Source organism: Chiloscyllium plagiosum, chromosome 23 (genome assembly GCF_004010195.1).
Source record: "Chiloscyllium plagiosum isolate BGI_BamShark_2017 chromosome 23, ASM401019v2, whole genome shotgun sequence".
Taxonomy (NCBI): Eukaryota; Metazoa; Chordata; class Chondrichthyes; order Orectolobiformes; family Hemiscylliidae; genus Chiloscyllium; species Chiloscyllium plagiosum.
The window spans coordinates 15883565-15904721 of NC_057732.1; the positions used below are offsets into that span (position 1 = coordinate 15883565).

Genomic DNA, 21157 nt, shown 5'->3' on the forward strand with positions numbered 1-21157 from the left:
CTCACAACTGCACACCCAGACATTGCTTAAATGTTATTAGGGCTTCTGCTTTACCACCTTCACCACTCTTACAGGCAGTGAATTCGAGAATTCCGCTTCCCTTTGACTGAAAAGACAATTTCCTCATGGTGGCTCAGTGCTTAGCACTGCTGCCTCACAGTACCAGGGTCCCAGGTTCGATTCCGGACACGGGTGACTGTCGGTGTGGAGTTTACACATTCTCCTCGTGTCTATGTGGGTTTGCTCCGGTTTCCTCCCACAGTCCAAAGATGTACAGGTCAGGTGAATTGGCCATGCTAAATTGCCCGTAGTGTTAGGTGAAATGAATCTGGGTGGGTTACTCTTCGGAGGGTCGGTGTGGACTGGTTGGGCCGAAGGGCCTGTTTCCACATTGTAAGGAATCTAATCTAATCCTGTCTAGATCTTATACTTCCCCTCCCCCCCCCCCCCTCCCCCACTGTCATCAAAGGGAAAAGTTCCTTCATATCTTCCTGTCTGCGCCCACATAATTTTGTACATCTCAATCATGTCCCCCCTCAGTCTTTCCTGCTCCGTTCCAATTTTCTCAATGCTCAAATTATCAGCACTGATATGACCAGAGTGATGGAATTTGAGTGATGACCTGACAGAAGTTTATAAAATAATGAGGGGTATAGATAGAGTTAATGGGAGTAGTCTTTTCCTTAGGCTGGGTGATGTCAAGACGAGGGGGGCCATTTTAAAGGTGAGGGGAGAGAAACTTAAAAAAACGGACAGTGGTTCACATGTGGAATGAGCTTCCTGAGGAAACGGTGGATGTGGATGCAATACAATGTTTAAAAGACATTTGGATAGGTAAGTTAATAGGAAAGGTTTGGATGGAGAAAAATAGGACTGCAGATGATGGAGGTCAGAGTCAAAAAATGTGATGCTGGAAAAGCAAATATGGACCAGATACAGGCAGGTGGGATGAGTTTAGTTTGGGATTATGTTCAGCATGGACTGGTTGGATCAAAGAGTCTGTTTCCATGCTGTATGACCCTGTGACTCTATAAAGTAACTCCACAGAGGCTGATATCCAGTCAGCAAGTCACTCTTCATTTACACTTGGAAAGTCCATGACACTTGATCAGCTTCCTAAGAGCCATGTCTCAGAGTAGACAGGATATCTGACTTCCCATTTTTCTCTGTCAGCCAGGATTCCCTGATTGGACCAGATTAAGAGCCCCAATCAGGGAACTTATATTCCATGAGGTCCACCTGGCTGACCTTGTTATAATCTCTGACATTAAAAGCACAAACTATATATATATTTACAATATCTCTGACTTACAAACAGTATCTGGATTCTGCCATTACTGATTTTATGGGTATTTTACAAGCTGATCAAAGTTAAAAATCACACAACACCAGGTTATAGTCCAACAGGTTTATTTGAAAGCACTAGCTTTCGGAATGCTGCTCCTTCATCAGGTAGCTAGTCATGATGGTAGCAGATGATTGCAATGACGACACTCTGTTATAATGACTCCATTGTGCATATGCTTCTTGAGATAAGGAACATGTTGTGGTGTCATTTAGTTGTGTTAAACATTGCCCTGTCTGCTTTGCAATAATACAATAACCACCATCTTCCCACAAATCCCCCCCACTCCATCCCACCATCTGCCTTCTTCCTGACCCACTTACTCCATTGTCCTGATCATCTACTTAAATCATGCACCAATGGGCTTGCTGCTGGTGTTCTGAGTGTCCAATCGTTCATCTTATTTCATCTGCATTAGTCTCTGAAACTCCTTGATCCAATGTTATCATGTCTGAGGCCAAGAAGTTTGAGTGAACCTCTCATTACATTGAGTAGCAGAAGAAGTTACAATATTTAGAGTTGCAGGGAATTTAATAATGAATCAAGGACTGGAACATGCTAAAGGTAAAATCAAGAAAAACATTAAGACAACAAGGTACTGAAAGGCTGAAATATCCCCAGGACCTGTATTTTAAAGAAAATAGGTAATAAACTTGCAGGTGTTTCAGCTGCAATTTTCCAAGGCCATCTTGATTCAGGGATTGTCACTTCATATTAGGAAATTGCAAATCAATTCCATTTATAAAAGATTTTCAAAAACTACTTAATTTCAAATTTATCTTAGATCCTGAACACTGTGGGCTATGATGGGAAATTTTGCGAAAATTGGGTGAGATGCTGAGCAAGGCCCATTCATGGCAACGAGACTAAAAAGCCACATTTTGTCTTGGTCTTCGAGAGTAAAGCAAGGTGACTCAGTGGTTAGCATTGTGGCCTCACAGTGCTAGGGACCTGGGTTTGATTCCAACAATGCCAATGATCTTTAAGGAACATGATAGTACCCTCATTACCAAGTTCTTGTTTTAAATTCAACTTCTACATTTCCTTTGTTAAACTGAGTTAAGGGACACCATTTATAAATTGATTGAAAAATAAAATATCACAATAATCCTCTTCAAAGCAAGGCATTTTATTTTATATTGTAAAACAATGAACTGCAGTTGCTGGAAATCTGAAACAAAGACAGAAAATACTGGAGAAACTTTCTAAGTCTGTAGACAGAAAATCAGAATAAATGCTTTAAATCCAATGTGAATGTTTTCAAAATTATAGCTTCAGTTTTCTCTGAACAGATCTCTTTTATATTGTTCATTCAAGAAAAGTAGGCACCACTGGCTGGTCCACCATTTATTGCCCATTCCAAACTGCGCCTACGAGGAATGGCAATTCATTTGGGAGAATGTATTCACAATGAACTTAGGGAAGGGAGTCCAGAACTTCATTGTAGTAACACTGAAGGAATGGCAATCTATTTCTAAATCAGGATGCTGACTGGCTTGTAGAGAACCTTGCTGGTGATGGTGTTTCCATTTATTTGTTGCCCTTGTCCTGGGTAGCCTAAGTGAGATTCGGATCATTTGTGCAGTGCATCTTTTAGCTGGTAAATATGTACAAATACTGAGCATCAGTGTTGGAGGGAGTGAACACTTACTAATGTAGTGAAATGCAAATTATCTGCATTGTCCTCAATGGTGTCAAACTTCTTGAATGTTGTTGGAGTTGCACTCATCCAAGCAAATAGGGAACGTTGCATCACACCATTAAATTGCATCTTGGAAATGCTCTGGAGATGAGTTACTTAATACATGATTCCGAGCTGAAACCTACTCTTGTAGCCTGTATATTTATATGCATGTAGGTTTGCTCTCTGAGCTGGAAGGTTCATTTTCAGATGTTTCATCACCATACTAGGTAACATCTTCAGTGAGCTTCCGGATGAAGCACTGGTGATGTAGACTGATTTCTATTCATATATTTGAGTTTCCTTGGGTTGGTGATGTCGTTCCCCATGGTGACATCATTTCCTATGGCAATGTCGTTTCCTGTTCTTTTTCTAAGAGGTGGTAAATGGGATCCAAGTCAATGTGTTTGTTGATAGAGTTCCGGTTGGAATGCCATGCTTCTAGGAATTCTTGTGCATGTCTCTGTTTGGCTTGTTGTCAGATGGATGCATTCTCCCAGTCAAAATGGTGTTCTTCTTCATCCATATGTAAGGATACTAGTGAGCGTGAGTCATTTCTTTTTAAGGCTACTTGATGTTCATGTACCCTGGTGGCTAGTTTTCTGCCTGTTTGTCCAATGTAGTGTTTGTTACAAACACCACATTGCTTGTTGTCTGTATAGGATCTTTCAAGTTCATTAGCTGCTGTTCTAGTGTGTTAGTGGGTTTGTGGGCTACCATAATACCAAGGGATCTGAGTAGTCTGGCAGTCATTTCCGAGATGTCTTTGATGTAGGGGAGAGTGGCTAGGGTTTCTGGGTGTGCTTTGTCTGCTTCTTTGGGTTTTTTGTTGAGAAATTGGTGCAGTGTGTTCATTAGTTACTTGTTCTTTTTGAATACACTGTATCGGTGATTTTCCTCTGTTCTGCATAGTTCCTCTATGCTGCAGTGTGTGGTGGCTCATTGAAGTAATGTTCTAATGCAGCTTTGTTTGTGGATGTCGGGCTGATTGCTTCTGTAGTTCCATATTTGTTCTGTATGTGTTGTTTTCCTGTAGACGCTGGTTTGACATTCTCCATTGGCTGTTCGCTCTACTATGACATCTAGGAATGGCAGTTTGTTGTTGTTGTTCTCCTCTTCAGTGAATTTTATGCCAGTAAGGGTATTATTGATGGTCTTGAAGGTTTGCTCTAATTTGTTTCGTTTAGTGATGACAAAGTTTTCATCCACAAAGCAGACCCGAAGTTTGGGTTGGATGGTTGGCAGAACTGTTTGTTCAAGTCTTTGCATTACTGCCTCTGCTAAGAACCCTGATATTGGAGATCCCATGGGTGTTCATTGGTTTGTCTGTAGGTTTTGTTGTTGAAGGTGAAGTGGGTGATAAGTAATAGGTCCACTAGCTTGATGACATTGTCCTTGCTGATGAAGTTGGTGATGTTTGTATGTGTCTTTGGTTCTTCTAATAATGCAGTCAGTGTTTCCTTGGCCAGGTTGATTTGATGGATGTGAACAGGGCTGTTACATCAAATGAGACCATTATTTCATCCTCTTCTATCTTGGTGTATTTGCTGGTCTTCAGGAATTCTTGGGTTGAGTGCATGGAGTGGTGTGAGTCTTCTACTAAGTGTTTTAGTGTTTCGTGTAGCTCCTTGGCCAGTCTGTAAGTTGGTGTTCCAGGCAGTGAGACTGTGGGTCTAAGGGGGGCTGTTGGTTTGTGAATTTTGCGTAATCCGTAGAAACGTGGTGTGTTGGATCTGTCTGGTTTCATTTTTCGGAAGTCGGTCTAATTTATTTGTCCAGATCTCTGAAGGTTTTTGAGTAGAGCCGTGATTTGGTTCTTTTGTGGGGTTAGGTCTATCACCACTTGTTGGTAAATATTGGTATCTGCCAGTAGTGCATTTCAATGTAGGCTCTTTGATTTAATGTTGATGCGACTATATGTTTGATGGTTTGCTGGGTTTCCTCTGCGAGTTGGTTGTCTTTCAGTGTTGTTTCTAATGCTGCTAAGAATCTTTCCTTGTCCACATCCTGCAAGTTGTAATTTAATCCGCTTACTAAGATAGCTTTTTCAGTGTCTGTTAAGGGTCAGTCAGATAAGTTTTTTATCCATGCTTCCATGTTGTCTGTGTTGTTATTTTGTGTTAGTTTGTTTCGTTTTTTTTCTGCAGGTTTAGATTTTCATTTTCTGTGTTTGTCGCTGTCTAATGTCTATGGCTTGATGTACTGTGTCTGTCCATTCATGGTCTGTTGCATTAGTGAGTAAAGATTTTTGGCACAAAATTTCATGTTTGTATTTGCTGGGATCTCCGATATCAGTGTTCTTAGCAGAGGCAGTAATGCAAACTATCCAACCCAAACTTTGGGTCTGCTACGTGGATGGCACCTTTGTCATCACTAAATGAAACAAATTAGAGGAAACCTTCAAGACCATCAATAATACCCTTCCTGGTATAAAATTCACTAAAGAGGAGGAAAACAACAACAAACTTCCATTCCTAGATGTCACAGTAGAGCGAACAGCCAATGGGGAATGTCAAACCAGCGTCTACAGGAAAACAACACATACAGACCAAATATTGAACTACAGAAGCAATCATCCTAACATCCACAAATGAACCTGCATTAGAACATTATTTCAATGAGCCACCACACACTGCAGCACAGAGGAACTACGCAGAGTAGAGGAAAATTACCGATACAGTGTATTCAAAAAGAACGAGTATCCAATGAACAGACTCCATTAATTTCTTAACAACAAACCCAAACAAGCAGACAAAAACCCTAGCCACTCTTCCCTACATCAAAGTAATCTCAGAAATGACTGCCAGACTGCTCAGGTCCTTTGATATCATGGTAGCCCACAAACCTATCAACACACCAAAACAGCAACTAATGAATTTGCAAGACCCTATATAGACAACAAGCAAAACTAATGTCATTTACAAAATACCTTGCAAGGACTGTAAAAAACACTACATTGGACAAACAGGCATAAAACTAGCCACCAGGACACATGAACATCAACTTGCCACACAACAACATGACCCATTCTTGCTAATATCCTTACATACAGAAGAGGAAGGACACCACTTCGACTGGGACAATGCATCCATCCCAGAACAAGCCAAACAAAGACACGTGCGAGAATTCCTAGAAGCATGGCATTCCAACCGGAACTCTATCAACAAACACATTGACTTGGATTCCATGACCACCCCCTGAGAAAAAGAACAGGAAATGACATCACCAACCCAAGGAAACCCAAACATACAAATAGAAAGAGCTACACCACCAGTGCTTTATCTGGAAGCTCACTGAAGATGTTATCTAATATCGTGATGAAACGTCTGAAAATGAACCTTCCAGCTCAGCGAGCAAACCTACATCCAAAACCTCAACCTGAGCTATAAATCGACTCAAAACCTGCTCTGTATTTATATAGCTAGTGCAGTTCATTTTCAGTTCAATGGTAATCTCTCGATGTTGAGTATGAGTGTGTCCAACTCCTAGACAAAGCTGTCCAGGTAACCATCTTGTTACCTGATGTGGTACAATGTTCACAGTTTAAACTCTAGCTCAACTCAGACCTGAGTTGCTTGAGCTGCATGTTTTTGCTGCAAATTTGTGCACCTTGGAATTCAAACAGGGACATGGTGGAGCAGGCACTAGGTCTGCTGAAGATGCGGCTCAATTACTTGGATTGGTGTGGTGGCGTTGCAGTATGATCCGACAGAGTGTGCTGCATAATCCTTGCATATTGTGCGCTGCACAACTGGAGCTAGCAAAGAGAGGATGTGATGGACTGTGAAGAGCTAGAGGTGTAGCAGCAGTTTTCAGAGGACAAAAATAAGAACAGTAGCAACAGGAACTGCATGATAGTGGATTACACATCAAGAGTAATGAAGCATATGCGACTTAATTGATACCTATCCAGTAGGTGAACTGGATGCAATTATTGTTCATTGACTGTAAATATGCTGGTACTCAAAAGATAGGCAGTCTCTGTCTGTTCCAAAAGGCAAATGCAGATTCCATTTGTTTGTATTTTGTCGCTTTTACTGTTACTGAATAAAAGTGTCATGTGGCAGCATGGATAGGTACCTAGGACTTCAATGTTGTGGCCATTTCAGAGACATGGATAGAGCAGGGTGAGGAATGGGTGTGCAGGTTCCAGGGTTTAGATCTTTCATTAAGAACAGGGGCAAGGGGGTAAAAGAGGGGGAGGTGTGGCCTTGTTAGTCAAGGATAGTATAACGGGGGCTGAAAGAACTTTTGACAAGGACTCGTCTACTGAAGTGGTGTGGGCTGAGGTTAGAAACAGGAGAGGAGGTGTTCCACTGCTTGGAGTTTTTTATAGGCCTCCGCAGATTTCCAGGGAGGTGGAGGAGAGGATTGGCAAATTTATACTGGGTATGAGTGAAAGGAACAGGGTGATCATAATGGGGGACTTTAACTTCCACAACATTGACTGGAAATGCTACAACTCTAGCACGTTGGATGGATCGTTTTCGGTCAATGTGTACAGGAGGGTTTCCTGACAAAATAGGTTGAAGGGCCAACAAGAGGGGAGGCCACACTGGATTTGGTGCTTGGTAATGAACCAGGCCAGGTGTTTGATTTAGTTGTAGATGAGCACTTTGGAGAGAGTGACCATAATTCGATTATGTTTATGTTTAGGTCAAGAGTTATCGATGGGGCAAGGGCATTTATAATACAATTAGGCAAGAATTAGGATGCATAGAATGGGGTAGCATAATGCAGGTGATGCAGACAATGGAAATGCAGAATCAGATATTGCATGTCCTTGATAGGTATGTCCCTGTCAGGCAGGGAGGAAGTGATAAGGTAAGGGAATCGTGGTTTACTACAGAATTTGCATCTCTTGTTAAGCAGCAGAAGGAGGTTTATGTGTTGATGAGACAAGATGGTTCAGGAGAGTTATAGATCAACTAGGAAGGATTGAAAGAGAGAGTTATGAAGAGCAAAGATGGGACACGAGCAGTCTTTAGCAAATAGAATAAAGGGGAACCCTAAAGCTTTCTATAGGTATGTGAGGAATAAAAGGATGACTAGGGTAGGAATAGGGCCAGTCAAAGACAGAAGTGGGAAGTTGAGTGTGGACAGGTTGTATGAGGGGGCATAACTACAAATTGAGGGGTGATAGATTTAAGACAGATGTCAGAGGTAGGTTCTTTACTCGGACTGGTAAGGGCATGGAATGCCCTACCTGCCAATGTAGTTAACTCAGTAGCATTAGGGAAATTTAAACAATCCTTGGATAAACACATGGATGATGATGGGATAGTGTAGGGGGACAAGCTGAGAATAGTTCACAGGTCAGTGCAACATCGAGGACCGAAGGCCCTGTGCTGCGCTGTATTGTTCTATGATCTATGTAAAGGAGCTGTATGGCTTGGTTCCTAAACAATGACAGATGTAAGAATGTGCGATTGAATGTCAGCCATGATGTCTTTTCCCCTGTGATGTTTGTGGTTGCTCTCTCACAACATGCAGAGTGAACAGAAACTCTGAGCTGCTAATGCTTGATTGGATGCACAGGTCGGCTTGAAATATAGCACCAGAGATCCAAGGATGTCCCAGAGTGGTGACGTCCTACTGTGAAAGAGAGTAGGACACATGGAATGCCATAAGACTTTGGTGCTAAAGTATCAAGGAGAGTTTGGGATGATATTGTGAAAAAAAAACTAGTTCGGCCTCATGCAGAGAAATCCTCCATGAATCTAGCCAAAAGTGACATTTTGTCAATTTCTGACATTACTTAGCAGGATATCTTTGATATGATGTAAATCGTCAGCTTTGAGGTACTTCAGTCCATTTGCTACCTGAAGTAAACAGTTAAAAATCGGACAAGATCAGGTTATAGTCCAACAGGTTTAATTGGAAGGACTAGCTTTCAGAATACCGCTCCTTCATCACCTGACGACTTTGTATGCCCCAGTCCAATACTGGCATCTCCAAATCATGAAGTAAACAGGTGATAGTTTGAGACAGCAATTTTACATTTAGTTAGCTTAAATCTTCTGATATAAGAGTGGTTATCTCTGGTTTGCTTCCAGTTCCTCGGGCTGGTGAGGCCAGGAACAGGGAGATAATGGACTTGAATGTGTGGCTGGGGAACTGGTGCAGGAAGCAAGGATTTAAATTCTTGGATCACTGGGTTATGTTTTGTGGTAAGTATAAATTATATAAAAGAGACGGTTTGCACCTTAATAGGTTGGGGACTAGCATTCTGGCAGGCAGGTTTGCTACTGCAACACAGCTGCGTTTAAACTAAGTAGTGGGGGGGAGGGGACAAACTGGAAGTCTAAGAAGGAAATTGAAGGGAAAGTTAGAACAAGGGAAGTCAAGAAAGACAATGGTATCAATGAAGCAGGAAACTCAAAAAAGGGATCATGGGCGGCACGGTCGCACAGTGGTTAGCACTGCTGCCTCACAGCGCTAGAGAGCCGGGTTCAATTCCTGCCTCAGGCGACTGTGTGGAGTTTGCACATTCTCCCCATGCCTGAATGGGTTTCCTCCGGGTGCTCCGGTTTCCTCCCACAGTCCAAAAAAATGTGCAGGTTAGGTGAATTGGCCATGCTAAAATTGCCTGTAGTGTTTAGGGGCAGGGATAAATGTAGGGGAATGGGTCTAGGTGGGTTGCGCTTCAGCGGGTCAGTGTGGACTTGTTGGGCCGAAGGGCCTGTTTCCACACTAAGTAATTTAATCTAATCAATAATTGATGACAGAGATTTGTTGCTTGAAGTTATTTATTGACAGTTATAGGTAATTTTGAAAACATAGACAAGTTTATAAAACAAAGGCGTTAAAAAGATCACTGTATCCTAATTTGAATAGTAGCTAAAATTTACTTGTTTCTCATTATATCTTATTTGGTCTTCTGTAGTGTTTGATTAAAAGAAATGAATTGAAACTTATTTTCAAAACTTAGTTGTAAATTGAATTAAATTTGGAAGTTCAAGATTCAGCTCATTCATCTGAGATTATGGTATATTTCATTTTGACAGATGTTCCCACTGCAGTCACATGACATGATGTATGTGTACGTGTATGCTTCAGTCTTTTCATTCCCACAGTCAAGGTCCACCGTCTTTTCAACAACCTCTTTTTCTTGGCAACACATACAGACATGCTCAATCTTGTTTGATGTAGTGTTAAAGCTGAAAGATAAGAAGGAAGCATGTTTTACTGATGAAAATGGATGAACAAATGCAACAAAGTTATAATGTAAAGTAACAGTACTCAGGTCTATCTGAAATGTCCAAAGTTGCTTAACAAAAGATTAATTGTGCAACAATTCATGTTACTTTGGAGAATGTGTTATCATATTCAGAACATGATTAGATAGTGCCATTAGAATAATACATAGAGAGAGAAGATATTGAAAGGTTACAGGATTTATTTTAATGAGATAGTGTAAAAAGTACAAAGTGAGTGCAATGGGAATCTGCTGGAAAGGTTAGATTTAGCATGCAATTTTAGGCCCAGTCAATGACGACAATGATTAAGCTGGATCTGGCATTTCTAAAACAAACTTCTGCAGCGTTATTATTCTTGACAATTTGAGATAATTTTCCAGGAGTGGTCTACGTAACCACCAATACAGCCATTTCCATGAAAGGGGAGAGTACATTGGCTGACTCACAACAGAACTTTTGACAATATCTGAGGGATTAAAACTTAGGGCACACAGGTTATTGGATGCAGTACTGAAAGTTCTGGTGGAAGAGATTCAGCAGAGGAGAAATGTCCTATAATTGCTTTCAGGGGGAAAGGAAACACAAAGGCAGATAATATGGTAGATTAGGCAGAATCCACCCTTAACTTAAAATTTTCTCCTGCACAGAGAGACTGACCAATTCTAGCTGGTGGCCATTGGAGCCAATGACCTGTACAACTGGTAGCTAGTAGATTTCCACAGGGGTCAGTGTGGGGACCAAAATTATTCACGTTACACATTAACAATCTGAACAAAGGAACTAAGGGCATTGCTGCCATGTTTGCAGATGACACAATGATAGAAAGAGGGACAAGCAGTTTTGAGTAAGGTGGGGAGGCTACAGAAGGACTTGGGCAGGCTTGGAGACCGATCAAAGAAATGGTAGATGGAATACAATGTGGGAAAGAATGAAATAATGCACTTTGGTAGGAAAAATGGAGGCATGGATTATTTTTTAAATGGGAAAAGGCTTCAAAAACCTGAAGAACAAAGGCACTTAGGAGTCCCAGTTCAGGATTTGAGGGTTAATTGGTAGTTAGGAAGGCAAATGCAGTATTAGCATTCATTTCAAGAGGGTGAGGATACAACAGCAGTGTTGTATTACTGAGGCTGCATAAAGCTCTGGTCAGACTGCAATCGGAATATTGTGAGCAGTTGTGGGTCCTGTATCTAAGGAAGAATGTTCTGGCATTGGAGGTGGTTTACAAGAATGATTTCGATGATGAAGGGCTTGTCATATGAGGAGAGGGTAAGGACTTTGAGTCTATACTCAACAGAGGTTAAAAAGATGAAGTGGATTTCATTGAAATTTACAGAATACGGAGACACTTGGATAGAGTAGATATGGAGAAGTGTTTCTGCTCATAGGAGAGACTAGAGCCCAATGGCACAAACTCAGAATGAAGAGGTGACACTTCAGAATTAGATGAGGAGGAATTTCTTCAGCATAGGATGGTGAATCTGTAGTATTCATTGGTGCAGAAGACTATGGAGGTCAAGTCATTAAGTGTATTTAAGACAGAGATTGATAGTTTCTTGATTAGTACCTAGATCAAGGTTTAGGGGGAAAAGACAAGAGAATGAAATAGAGAAACTAATCTTCCATGATTAAATGGTGAAGCAAAGCTGATGGGCCAAATGACCTAATTCTGCTCCTATATGTTTTGGCGTCTTGGTCTATCAGGAAATATTAATCAAATAAGAAACAATGAATAACTACAAACACTTTGACTTGTAAACTATATCAGTTTGGTTATGTCAGTCACTTGGATGCTGTCAGTATACAACAGACACTGAAACAAAAATATAGGGAGCAAAGCCAGATTTAACAACAATTTTATTCTAACACAGCTACTATAACCCTTAACGTTTGATTGAGATTTCTATCTGGCTATTTCATCATTTCATATTGCTGTGTACAAACTGATGTTTGCTCAAAAACAATCAGAAATAATTCCTAAATATCAAAATAATATTTGTAGCTGCAATTTCAGAAAATTATTATTCTTTTTCATTCTGAGTCAACGTTTAATGATTCTATTTAAATTGCAATAAAAACATGAAATAAAATACTTACTGAGATGATGTAGAACAATTGCCTTCACATTTGTTGACGTCAATTTCTGCTGAGCATTGACTATTATTCACGGTTTTCGTGACATTTTCTTTGCGTTTCAGTGTTTCACAGGTACGATGTACTGCTGAATTAGAGAAGACAAACTTGTAAATTTACATTTGAGAAACCTTGATGGTTCCACCATCAATTAGTCAAACATTTTACAACATTAATTTCTTTTGAATTAATTTTAACTCATATTCAAAGTTATTTCCTTTCGACTGTATGTGTCTTCCTACCAACTAATATTTTCAATTACGTCTCGGTGAAACAGAGAGGAAACATATCAAAGGATTTTACTAATTCTTTGACAATGACACAGAGAAATTCGATATAATGCATTACAACTGACCAAACTTTAATATAATCTTTGTGCTCAAAATGAGTGTTAATAGGGTTCGGGAACAGTGAACATGGAGCACATCCAGGTCAGACATAGGATGGATGGTGCAGAAAGTGCATTCTAATGCTGTATTCTGAAAAGATCATCAACATCTGCTTACACAATGCCCTCCTACACAAGTGTGATATATTTTATTTTATTCTTTTTACTTTTCAGCACCTTAAATAAAATTGACGAGATAGGGAGCTGAATTAGACTGGTGCTGAACTCTGAGACATGGCACACCCTCAGAAGCTGATCCATGCCATCATTCGTAGAAGAGGAGGAGAGTTCTCTTAATGTCTAGCCCCAAATTTTCCACTATTGGAATGTTTTTCATTGCAGATTATGGCACTTTGCTATCCACATGTTGCCTGTGAAGTTTCCTATAATGCAACAGTAATGAGAGTTCAAATGGCATTTCATTGGTTGCAAATGCTTCAGGACATCCTGAAATTGTGAAGGATATATCAATGCAAATTTCTTCTTAGTCAGAAAATGGGGAGATTATTATCCTTTTATCCTAGATTAGATAAGAACCAGATGACAAAGGAAACATTTCTAATTAATGGCATCATACTACTTATCATTCACAGCATCACCTTGAAGCTTTTCAAGGAAGAGGCTTAATTATTTAGACCAAACAAAAGGATGATCCCTGAATGACTGCTGATTTGTAAAGTTAGAATTTTAAATGTATCTGAGCACAATAATACTAGAACATGATCCCCCACACAAGAAGATTGGTTCACATTGCAGAATCTCTGTGGGCAACATATTGAGACATCTGTCAATGAAAAGCAAACTAAGTGATTGGCAAAGGTATATACAACATAAAGAATCGAGAATTGATCAAGAATTGGAGCACTGAAAAAACAAAAACTAAATTTTAATGATGAGAAAAAACAAGGAAAGTAATAATGAGCCATTGACAATAGAGTGGTAGCATGAATTGCTCTTGGTATATGTGGCACATCTGAATTATGTTGGGAAAAATCAATTGTGTTTCTTACTTCTGAAAACTAGTTATGTGATTCCTAATTGATATAGAGATGTTAGATTGGAACATAAGTATGATTGCAAAGCTCAAAATAATGACAATGGCAATAGATTCTTAAAGGTAAATGCTTCTCCAAACCTATCCAAATGTTGGGCATAGCAGGCAACGTTGCATTTGGATGGTGAGCCATGTAATTCATCTGTGATGTTAAATAAAGTTTAGCCTCTTTACAATTGTTCACATCATTTTTATTGAATGTCAACTTATATAACTTTTTTGTGAGTTTTCAAACTCTTTCACTTCCCAGTTTCTGTACAGCTTCAGTCTATTGATGGACAAACTCAACACTTTGCCACTCCAAACAGGGGGGCAGCTCTGTCGAACAGTGGTTAGTACTGCTGCCTCACAGCACCAGGTACCGGGTTTGATTCCCACCTCAGGTGACTGTCTATGTGGAGTTTGCACATTCTCCCCGCGTCTCCGTGGGTTTCCTCCCACAATCCAAAGATGTGCAGATGAGGTGAATTGGCCATGCTAAATTGCCCATAGTGTTCAGGGATGTGTAGGTTAGGTGCATGAGTCGGGGTAAATGTAGAGTAGTCGGTGAATGGATCTGGGCGGGTTACTCTTCAGAGGGTTGGTGTGGACTTGTTAGGCTGAACGGCCTGTTTCCACACTGTAGGAATTCGATGGAAACCATGAGTGGCTTATGACAGTAGCTGTCTGATCATCTGTAGTCACATTTCATAATTATATTGTATGTAACTCAGAATGAAAGAACATTACAGCATCCTGAGTCATGACCTGTGGTGCTGAGCATGAATGGTTTGCACTTCAAATGTCTGTTAATATTGTGTATCATTATGAATTGCTTGGTGCATTCACTGTGTGAATAAGATATTTTTGTACTTTTATATCTGTGTTAAAACTGTCCTCTCCCAAATCCGAAAATGATGTTTCTTTTGGATCAACCCAGCAGTTGCCACACCAAGCTGGGCAACATGATTTGTACAATGTGAAGCACTGTTCCTGTAAGGAAGAATCAACATCTATTTGTATCAACAGCAGGTACATTACAACATTTCATTTTGAAATAGTTTGTAAAATCTACGTCAAATTGGTCCATTGAAAAGGTTTATTTGTACAAGTCTCTAAAGTTATCTGCCATACTTGATTCTTCTCGGGGTATTCAGTTTAGATGTATGCTAAAATTTATGGCACCAAATTGCTTTGAAAATGAACTCAACTCATGAACAAAGTTGAAGAAATTGTTGCTAGATCAAAAGTGAAGGCAGTTATTCTGCTTTTTTTTATGAAAGGGCCATCAAAGATTAGAGTTAGTATTCAAATGCTTGAATAATTTGCAACAATCCACTACAACAAAAGTTCTGGAGAATATTTAGAAAATATTAAATGAAAAGTAAAATATCCATTTTGTTTCTTGGAAAGTCAGAGCAACATTCATTCCCTGAAATTCTTTTTGAACAACCAAGCAGACAATTGTTTTTTTCAAATTTCTGATGCACGTTTCTGCTCATAGTCTTCTCCATATAAAGTACAACACTTTAGTCACAATAGTCATGTGCAGCAACACAAGAGAACAACGAGAACATGAATAAATTTGAATGTAAATAATGAAATTCTTACATGGTGGCACACATTTGTAGCAGCATTTATTTTCATCCCACATTTTCTGAGACTAAACAAAGAGAAATAGCAGTAGAATGTTAAAAGAATGTAAATATTCTGTGAATCTTTCATGTTAAGACTTTTATTATTTTATAAAGTTGGTCGTTTGTGTTAATTTATGTTTAAAAAATAGGAAACCAAGCTCTCCACATAAATATATGTCCCACCTTTTTTTCCAGAAATGTCTCAAATCATTTTGCAATATATTCAATTTAAAATACATTTAATGAAACATTATCAGTGAAATTCATAACTAATCTTGGAGGAACCTATTTGGGAGAGGTCACAGCACAGAAACAGAAGAGAATATTTACAGTAAGTCTGCAGTAGTGAGTAGAGTGTGTTCTTTCTAGATTATATGTTTTATTGAGATAAGTGGCTTGATTAAACTTAAAATATAAGCCACAACTATTAATTTAACTGGAGCAGTGTTTTGTAGAGGAATAAGACAGTGCTATTTTCTGGGTCTGTAGATTGTGAAGGAGCAAAAAATGGCCTTTAGTAAAGTGATATGTTCTTCTTGTTGGATATGGGAGTTGAGGGAGAGTTTAAGGGTTATTGAGGATTATATCAGCAATAAATGCCATTGGTTGAGAATCCTATCAGATCAATTTGTTTGGAGACACAGTTAGAGGCAATGAGAAATTTACAAGAGCAAGGGAATGTGATGGATTGCGTTATAAGAAGGGGGAAAAGCCACAGATACAGTCACACAGATGGGTTAACTCCAGGAAATGTAAGAAAGGTAGGCTGTTAGTACAGAAGTCTTCTGTGTCTATCTCTATTTCATACAAGTATGCTGTTTTGGAAAACATAAGGGATGATGGATTCTCAGGGGAATGTAGCACGAACAGCCAAGTTTCTGGTATTGAGACTAGCTCAAATGCAATGAGGGGTATGCCGGGTTTCAAGAGATCAATTGTGTTATGGGACTCTCTCAACTGAGCTACAGACAGACATTTCTGTGGCCAGCAGTGAAAAATCAGAATGGTGTGTTGCTTCCCTGGTGCCAGGATCAAGGATGTCTCGGACCGGGTACAGAATGCTCTCAAGGGGGAGATGGGCCAGTAGGAGGTCATTGTACACATTGGAACCAATGAAATAGGAAGGGAAAAGGTTGAAATTCTGAAGGGAGATTACATAGGAATTTAAAAATTAGGTCCTCGAAAGTAGTAATATCTGGATTACTCCCAGTGCTACGAGCTAGTGAGGGCAGGAATAGGAGGATGGAGCAGATGAATGCATGGTTGAGGAGCTGGTGGATGGGAGAAGGATTCACATTTTTGGATCACTGGAATCTCTTTTGGGGTAGAGGTGGCCTGTACAAGAAGGATGGATTGCACCTAAATTGGAAGGGAGATTTGCTATATTTGCTCAGAAGGATTTAAACTAGTAAGGTAGGGGGTGGCGTTGGGACCCAGGGAGATAGTGAGGAAAGAGATCAATCTGAGACTGGTACAATTGAGAACAGAAGTGAATCAAACAGTTAGGGCAGGCAGGGACAAAGCAGAGAACAAGGTAGGACTGATAAATTAAACTGCATATATTTCAGTGTGAGAGGCTGAACAGAGAAGGCAGATGAATTCAGGGCATGGTTAGGAACAGGTGACTGGGATATCACAGTAATTACAGAAACATGGCTCAGGGATGGTTAGGACTGGCAGATTAATGTTCCAGGATACAAATTCTACATGTAGGATAGAAAAGGAGGAAAGAAAGGAGGGGGAGTGGCATTTTTGATTAGGGATAGCATTACAGCTGTGCTGAGGGACAATATTCCTGGAAATATATCCAGAAAAGCTATTTGGGTGGAATTGAGAAATAAGAAAGGGATGGTCATTTTAGTGGGATTCCATTATAGACCCCCTAATAGTCAGAGAGAAATTGAGAAACAAATCTGTAAGGAGATGTTATTATTTGTAAGAATAATAGGTGGTTATAGTTTTTAACTTTCCAAACATAGACTGGGGCTGTTAAGGGTTTAGATGGAGAGGTATTTGTTAAGTGTGTACAAGAAACATTTCTGAGTCAGTATGTGGATGTACCTACTCAAGAAGGTGCAAAACCTGACCTACTCTTGGGAAATAAGGCAGGGCAGGTGACTGAGGTGTCAGTGGGGAGCACTTTGGGGCCAACGATTATAATTCTATTAAATTTAAAATAGTGATGGAAAAGGATAGACCAGATCTAAAAGTTGAGGTTCTAAATTGGAGAAAGGCCAATTTTGACGGTATTAGGCAAGATGTCCAAATTCAAGGGGAGGAAGTGCTGGATATCTTGAAATGCATAAAAATGGATAAATCCCCAGGACCTGATCAGGTATACCCTGGAACGTGCTGGGCCTCTTGCTGAGATATTTGTATCATCGATAGTCACAGGTGAGGTGTAAGAAGACTGGCGATTGGCTAATGTGGTGCCACTGTTTAAGAAGGGTGGCAAGGACAAGCCAGGGAACTATAGAACAGTGGGCAAGTTGTTGGAGGGAATCCTGAGGGACAGGATGTACATGTATTTGGAAAGGCAAAGACTGATTGGGGATAGTCAACATGGCTTTGTGCGTGGGAAATCATGTCTCACAAACTTGATTGAGTTTTTTGAAGAAGTAACAAAGAGGATCGATGAGGGTAGAGTGAGAGGTGTGATCTATATGGACTTCAGTAAGGCTTTCGACAAGGTTCCCCATGAGAGACTGATTAACAAGGTTGGATCCCACGGAATACAGGGACAACTAGCCATTTGGATACAAAACTGACTCAAAGGTAGAAGACATAGGGTGGTGGCAGAGGGTTGTTTTTCAGACTGGAAGCCTGTGACCAGTGGAGTGCCACAAGGATCGGTGATGGACCCTCTACTTTTTGTCATTTACATAAATGATTTGGATGAAAGCGTAAGAGGTACAGTAAGTAAGTTTGCAGATGACACCAAAATTGGAGGTGTAGCGGACAATGAAGAGGGTTACCTCAGATTACAACAGGATCTTAACCAGATTGGCCAATGGGCTGAGAAGTGACAGATGGAGTTTAATTCAGATAAATGCAAAAAAACTGAAAATTGAAAAAGAAAGAAGAGAAAGGCGTAAAGAAGTGAAATCACAGAAGAATAGAGATGGAGAAAAGCAAAATGAACAAAAATCAGAATGAAGGAACATCTGATAAACATGAATGATACACTGTACAAACCTCATCACAATCAGATTGGTTGGAACAAGTTATTACTCTTGTTGCAACTCCATACTCAAAACATGTGTAGGAAACACAACCGTCATTGGGATCAACCCACTTTTCACCTTCCTAAGAATGACAGATGCAGCTTAGTTAATAAATTCAATGGACACTTTCCAGTCAAATAAATAAAATAATTTAATGTCACCAGTTCTTGATTTAATGTTCATTAATAGGGTTTTCACAAATGTACAGTTTCTACCAGAAATAATCTCAATATACTTGTTAACTACAATAGACCTGAAGGTCTGAAGTCAAACGACCCCAGGATACAGTGGTGAGCTTCTCTTCATATCACTTGATGAAGGAGCAGAACCCTAAAAGCTTGTGATTTCAAATAAACCTGTTGGACTAAAACCTGGTGTCATGTGACTTCTGAACTTGTCCACCCCAGTCCAACACCAGCACCTTCACATCCAAAACATGAAAGTAACAGAGAATGTGCATCTAAGTTAGACTTCTGTTAATTTGTCCAGGGTTCCTAATGTTAGCAATAAGATTCAAACAATTCCGTACCCTTACCAAGAGAGCTGCTTCTTAAGTACCCGCTCACTGAAGAGGCTGGGAAGGTTTTGTAAGGGAACAATGTTGTTTTTCATATTAAAAAGAAAATTCTTTTGAGGTCCCAGACCATGATCCTAGCCAGCCTCTCCATTTGCTGTGCATTCCCTCATCGGATATGTTGGCTGTTACTCTCTCTGAGTGAACTTCTATATCTTCAATCTCTGTCCCAGCCCTAGCCTTTTCTGATATCAATATGTTCAGGCTACATCCCTTTATAAGGCCTCACCAAAATCTGTGCACTTAACTGGGCTCTGCTATACCGACTCCCCATCGAGTTTTAAAGTCTTGTGAGAGATTTCTGCTGAAATTACAGCAAGGATATATCAGATGTTTTGGATTTCCAGGTGCAATGTTCTGAATTATTATCACACTAAGATTTACAACTAATTAGGAAGAATAGGAATTATAAACCTTAACTTTGTAAAACAGAGTGGCTGTGACTGAATAAAAAAATGCTGTCTGGAAATTCCAAAGGAATTATAAGGTAGGAAAGCAGTGAATCCCTGGAGACGTGACGTATATAAATGACTGGTACACAATCAATCTGAGGTTTGTATTGAAGTTATGTTCATATTCTTGTTGTTCAGTAGTTAATAGTTACACTTATTGAAAAGAAACTAAGCATAATTGCCTCTTTATTTTGTCGTATTCAAGTCTAGAAACTTGGAAAATGCTATTAGTGTAAAGTCTTAAAACAGCAATCCCCAGGTTTATAACCTATGCAATTTCCACCTGCAGCTAATATCCCAGGTCTTCTCACAGAAAGATGCATCTTCTCAACAAATCTGTGTGGTAAAATTATTACTGATAATGTGGAATCTTCTGACTTAAAGAAGGAACGCATTGTTTTTGCAAAATACAACTCTCTCACATTCTGGCATTTCTGAGATTCAAGCAATTGTTACATTTGATTTATTAAACAATCGGATCTGGATAAAACTAATAAAATGCCATCGATTTTCTTTTCAAGTGTATCTTCATAACCACTAAAAATTATTCAATGTTATTTTTCAAAAGTGTGCAATGGAATGAAGAAAACAACTAAATTCTCTTTTATCACACGTAATCACAACTAACAAATAACTGTTACAAAAATGTTCTGAATAGAGGAAATATCAAATTCTGATTCACTTACATTTCTCCTACTTCCATTGGAGTCCAGGCAACCTGGTATTCAACACAAACTTTTGTCAGTTTTATGACTTTATGTCAAACAGTCATCAAAAGTTGTTTTGTGGTAATTACTATTGTGATTTTATCTGACTACAAAATTAGCAAAATAATTGCATATCAAATGAAGGTAAGCAAGCTTACATGTAGAAACACATTCAGTTTTGTTTTCAGATAGCTTCATTCCATCTGGACAAAAGCAGCCTTCTTCATAAGTGACCAACTTTAACCCTTTCTTCAATGTACTGAAAGTGAGAGCACAACCATTGTTATTTTAAAGAGAGTAACCATATTATTTTGAAGAGAACTAATAATGGCTTTGTTCCTAACTCCAGCTGACAGAGTGGCAATGCAGAACGTGCTCAGGAGGACCCAAGAGATGACATCTTACAGATGAAGACCTGTGCCTGCATGGATCTGGTGCTGGGGGTGAGAACTTCCTGCTTACCCATGTCTCAATGTTTGTTGTTATATTCATGCCACTCTCACATGCACGTGTAATGGGCTGAGAAGTGCATGACACGAGAGAACACTTGACCCTGTCCCACGCAACCCTGAAAATTAAGTTAAATTTCCCATTGGATATGATTCTCAGGCACTTACATGGGGAGTGTTGTAGGGTAGGGAATGTAATATTGCAGTCGTTCGGCTGATAATTAATGATTTCAAAATGGCAGGGAGGCTGCTGATCTTGGAGTTGATGGATTTGTGTGATGATGGCAAATCAAACTTCTGCTCGACTACTGCAGTACCCCTTTTACAACCTGAAA

The 21157-nt window shown here is 39.6% G+C and overlaps 1 protein-coding gene across 1 annotated transcript in view; it reads right to left on the reverse strand.

Annotated features, from left to right (window-relative positions):
- Positions 1-9757: 9757 nt before the first annotated feature.
- The window catches only part of LOC122561644 (intestinal mucin-like protein), a 41819-nt gene continuing 30419 nt past the window's right edge, over positions 9758-21157 (reverse strand). The window contains exons 9-14 of the mRNA XM_043713597.1: positions 20532-20632; positions 20353-20384; positions 18612-18722; positions 15391-15442; positions 12323-12446; positions 9758-10186 (exon numbers count right to left, since the gene is read on the reverse strand). Of these exons, the coding sequence (XP_043569532.1) occupies positions 10000-10186; positions 12323-12446; positions 15391-15442; positions 18612-18722; positions 20353-20384; positions 20532-20632 (607 nt within the window). The 3' untranslated portion in view covers positions 9758-9999. The remainder of the gene's footprint in view (positions 10187-12322; positions 12447-15390; positions 15443-18611; positions 18723-20352; positions 20385-20531; positions 20633-21157) is intronic.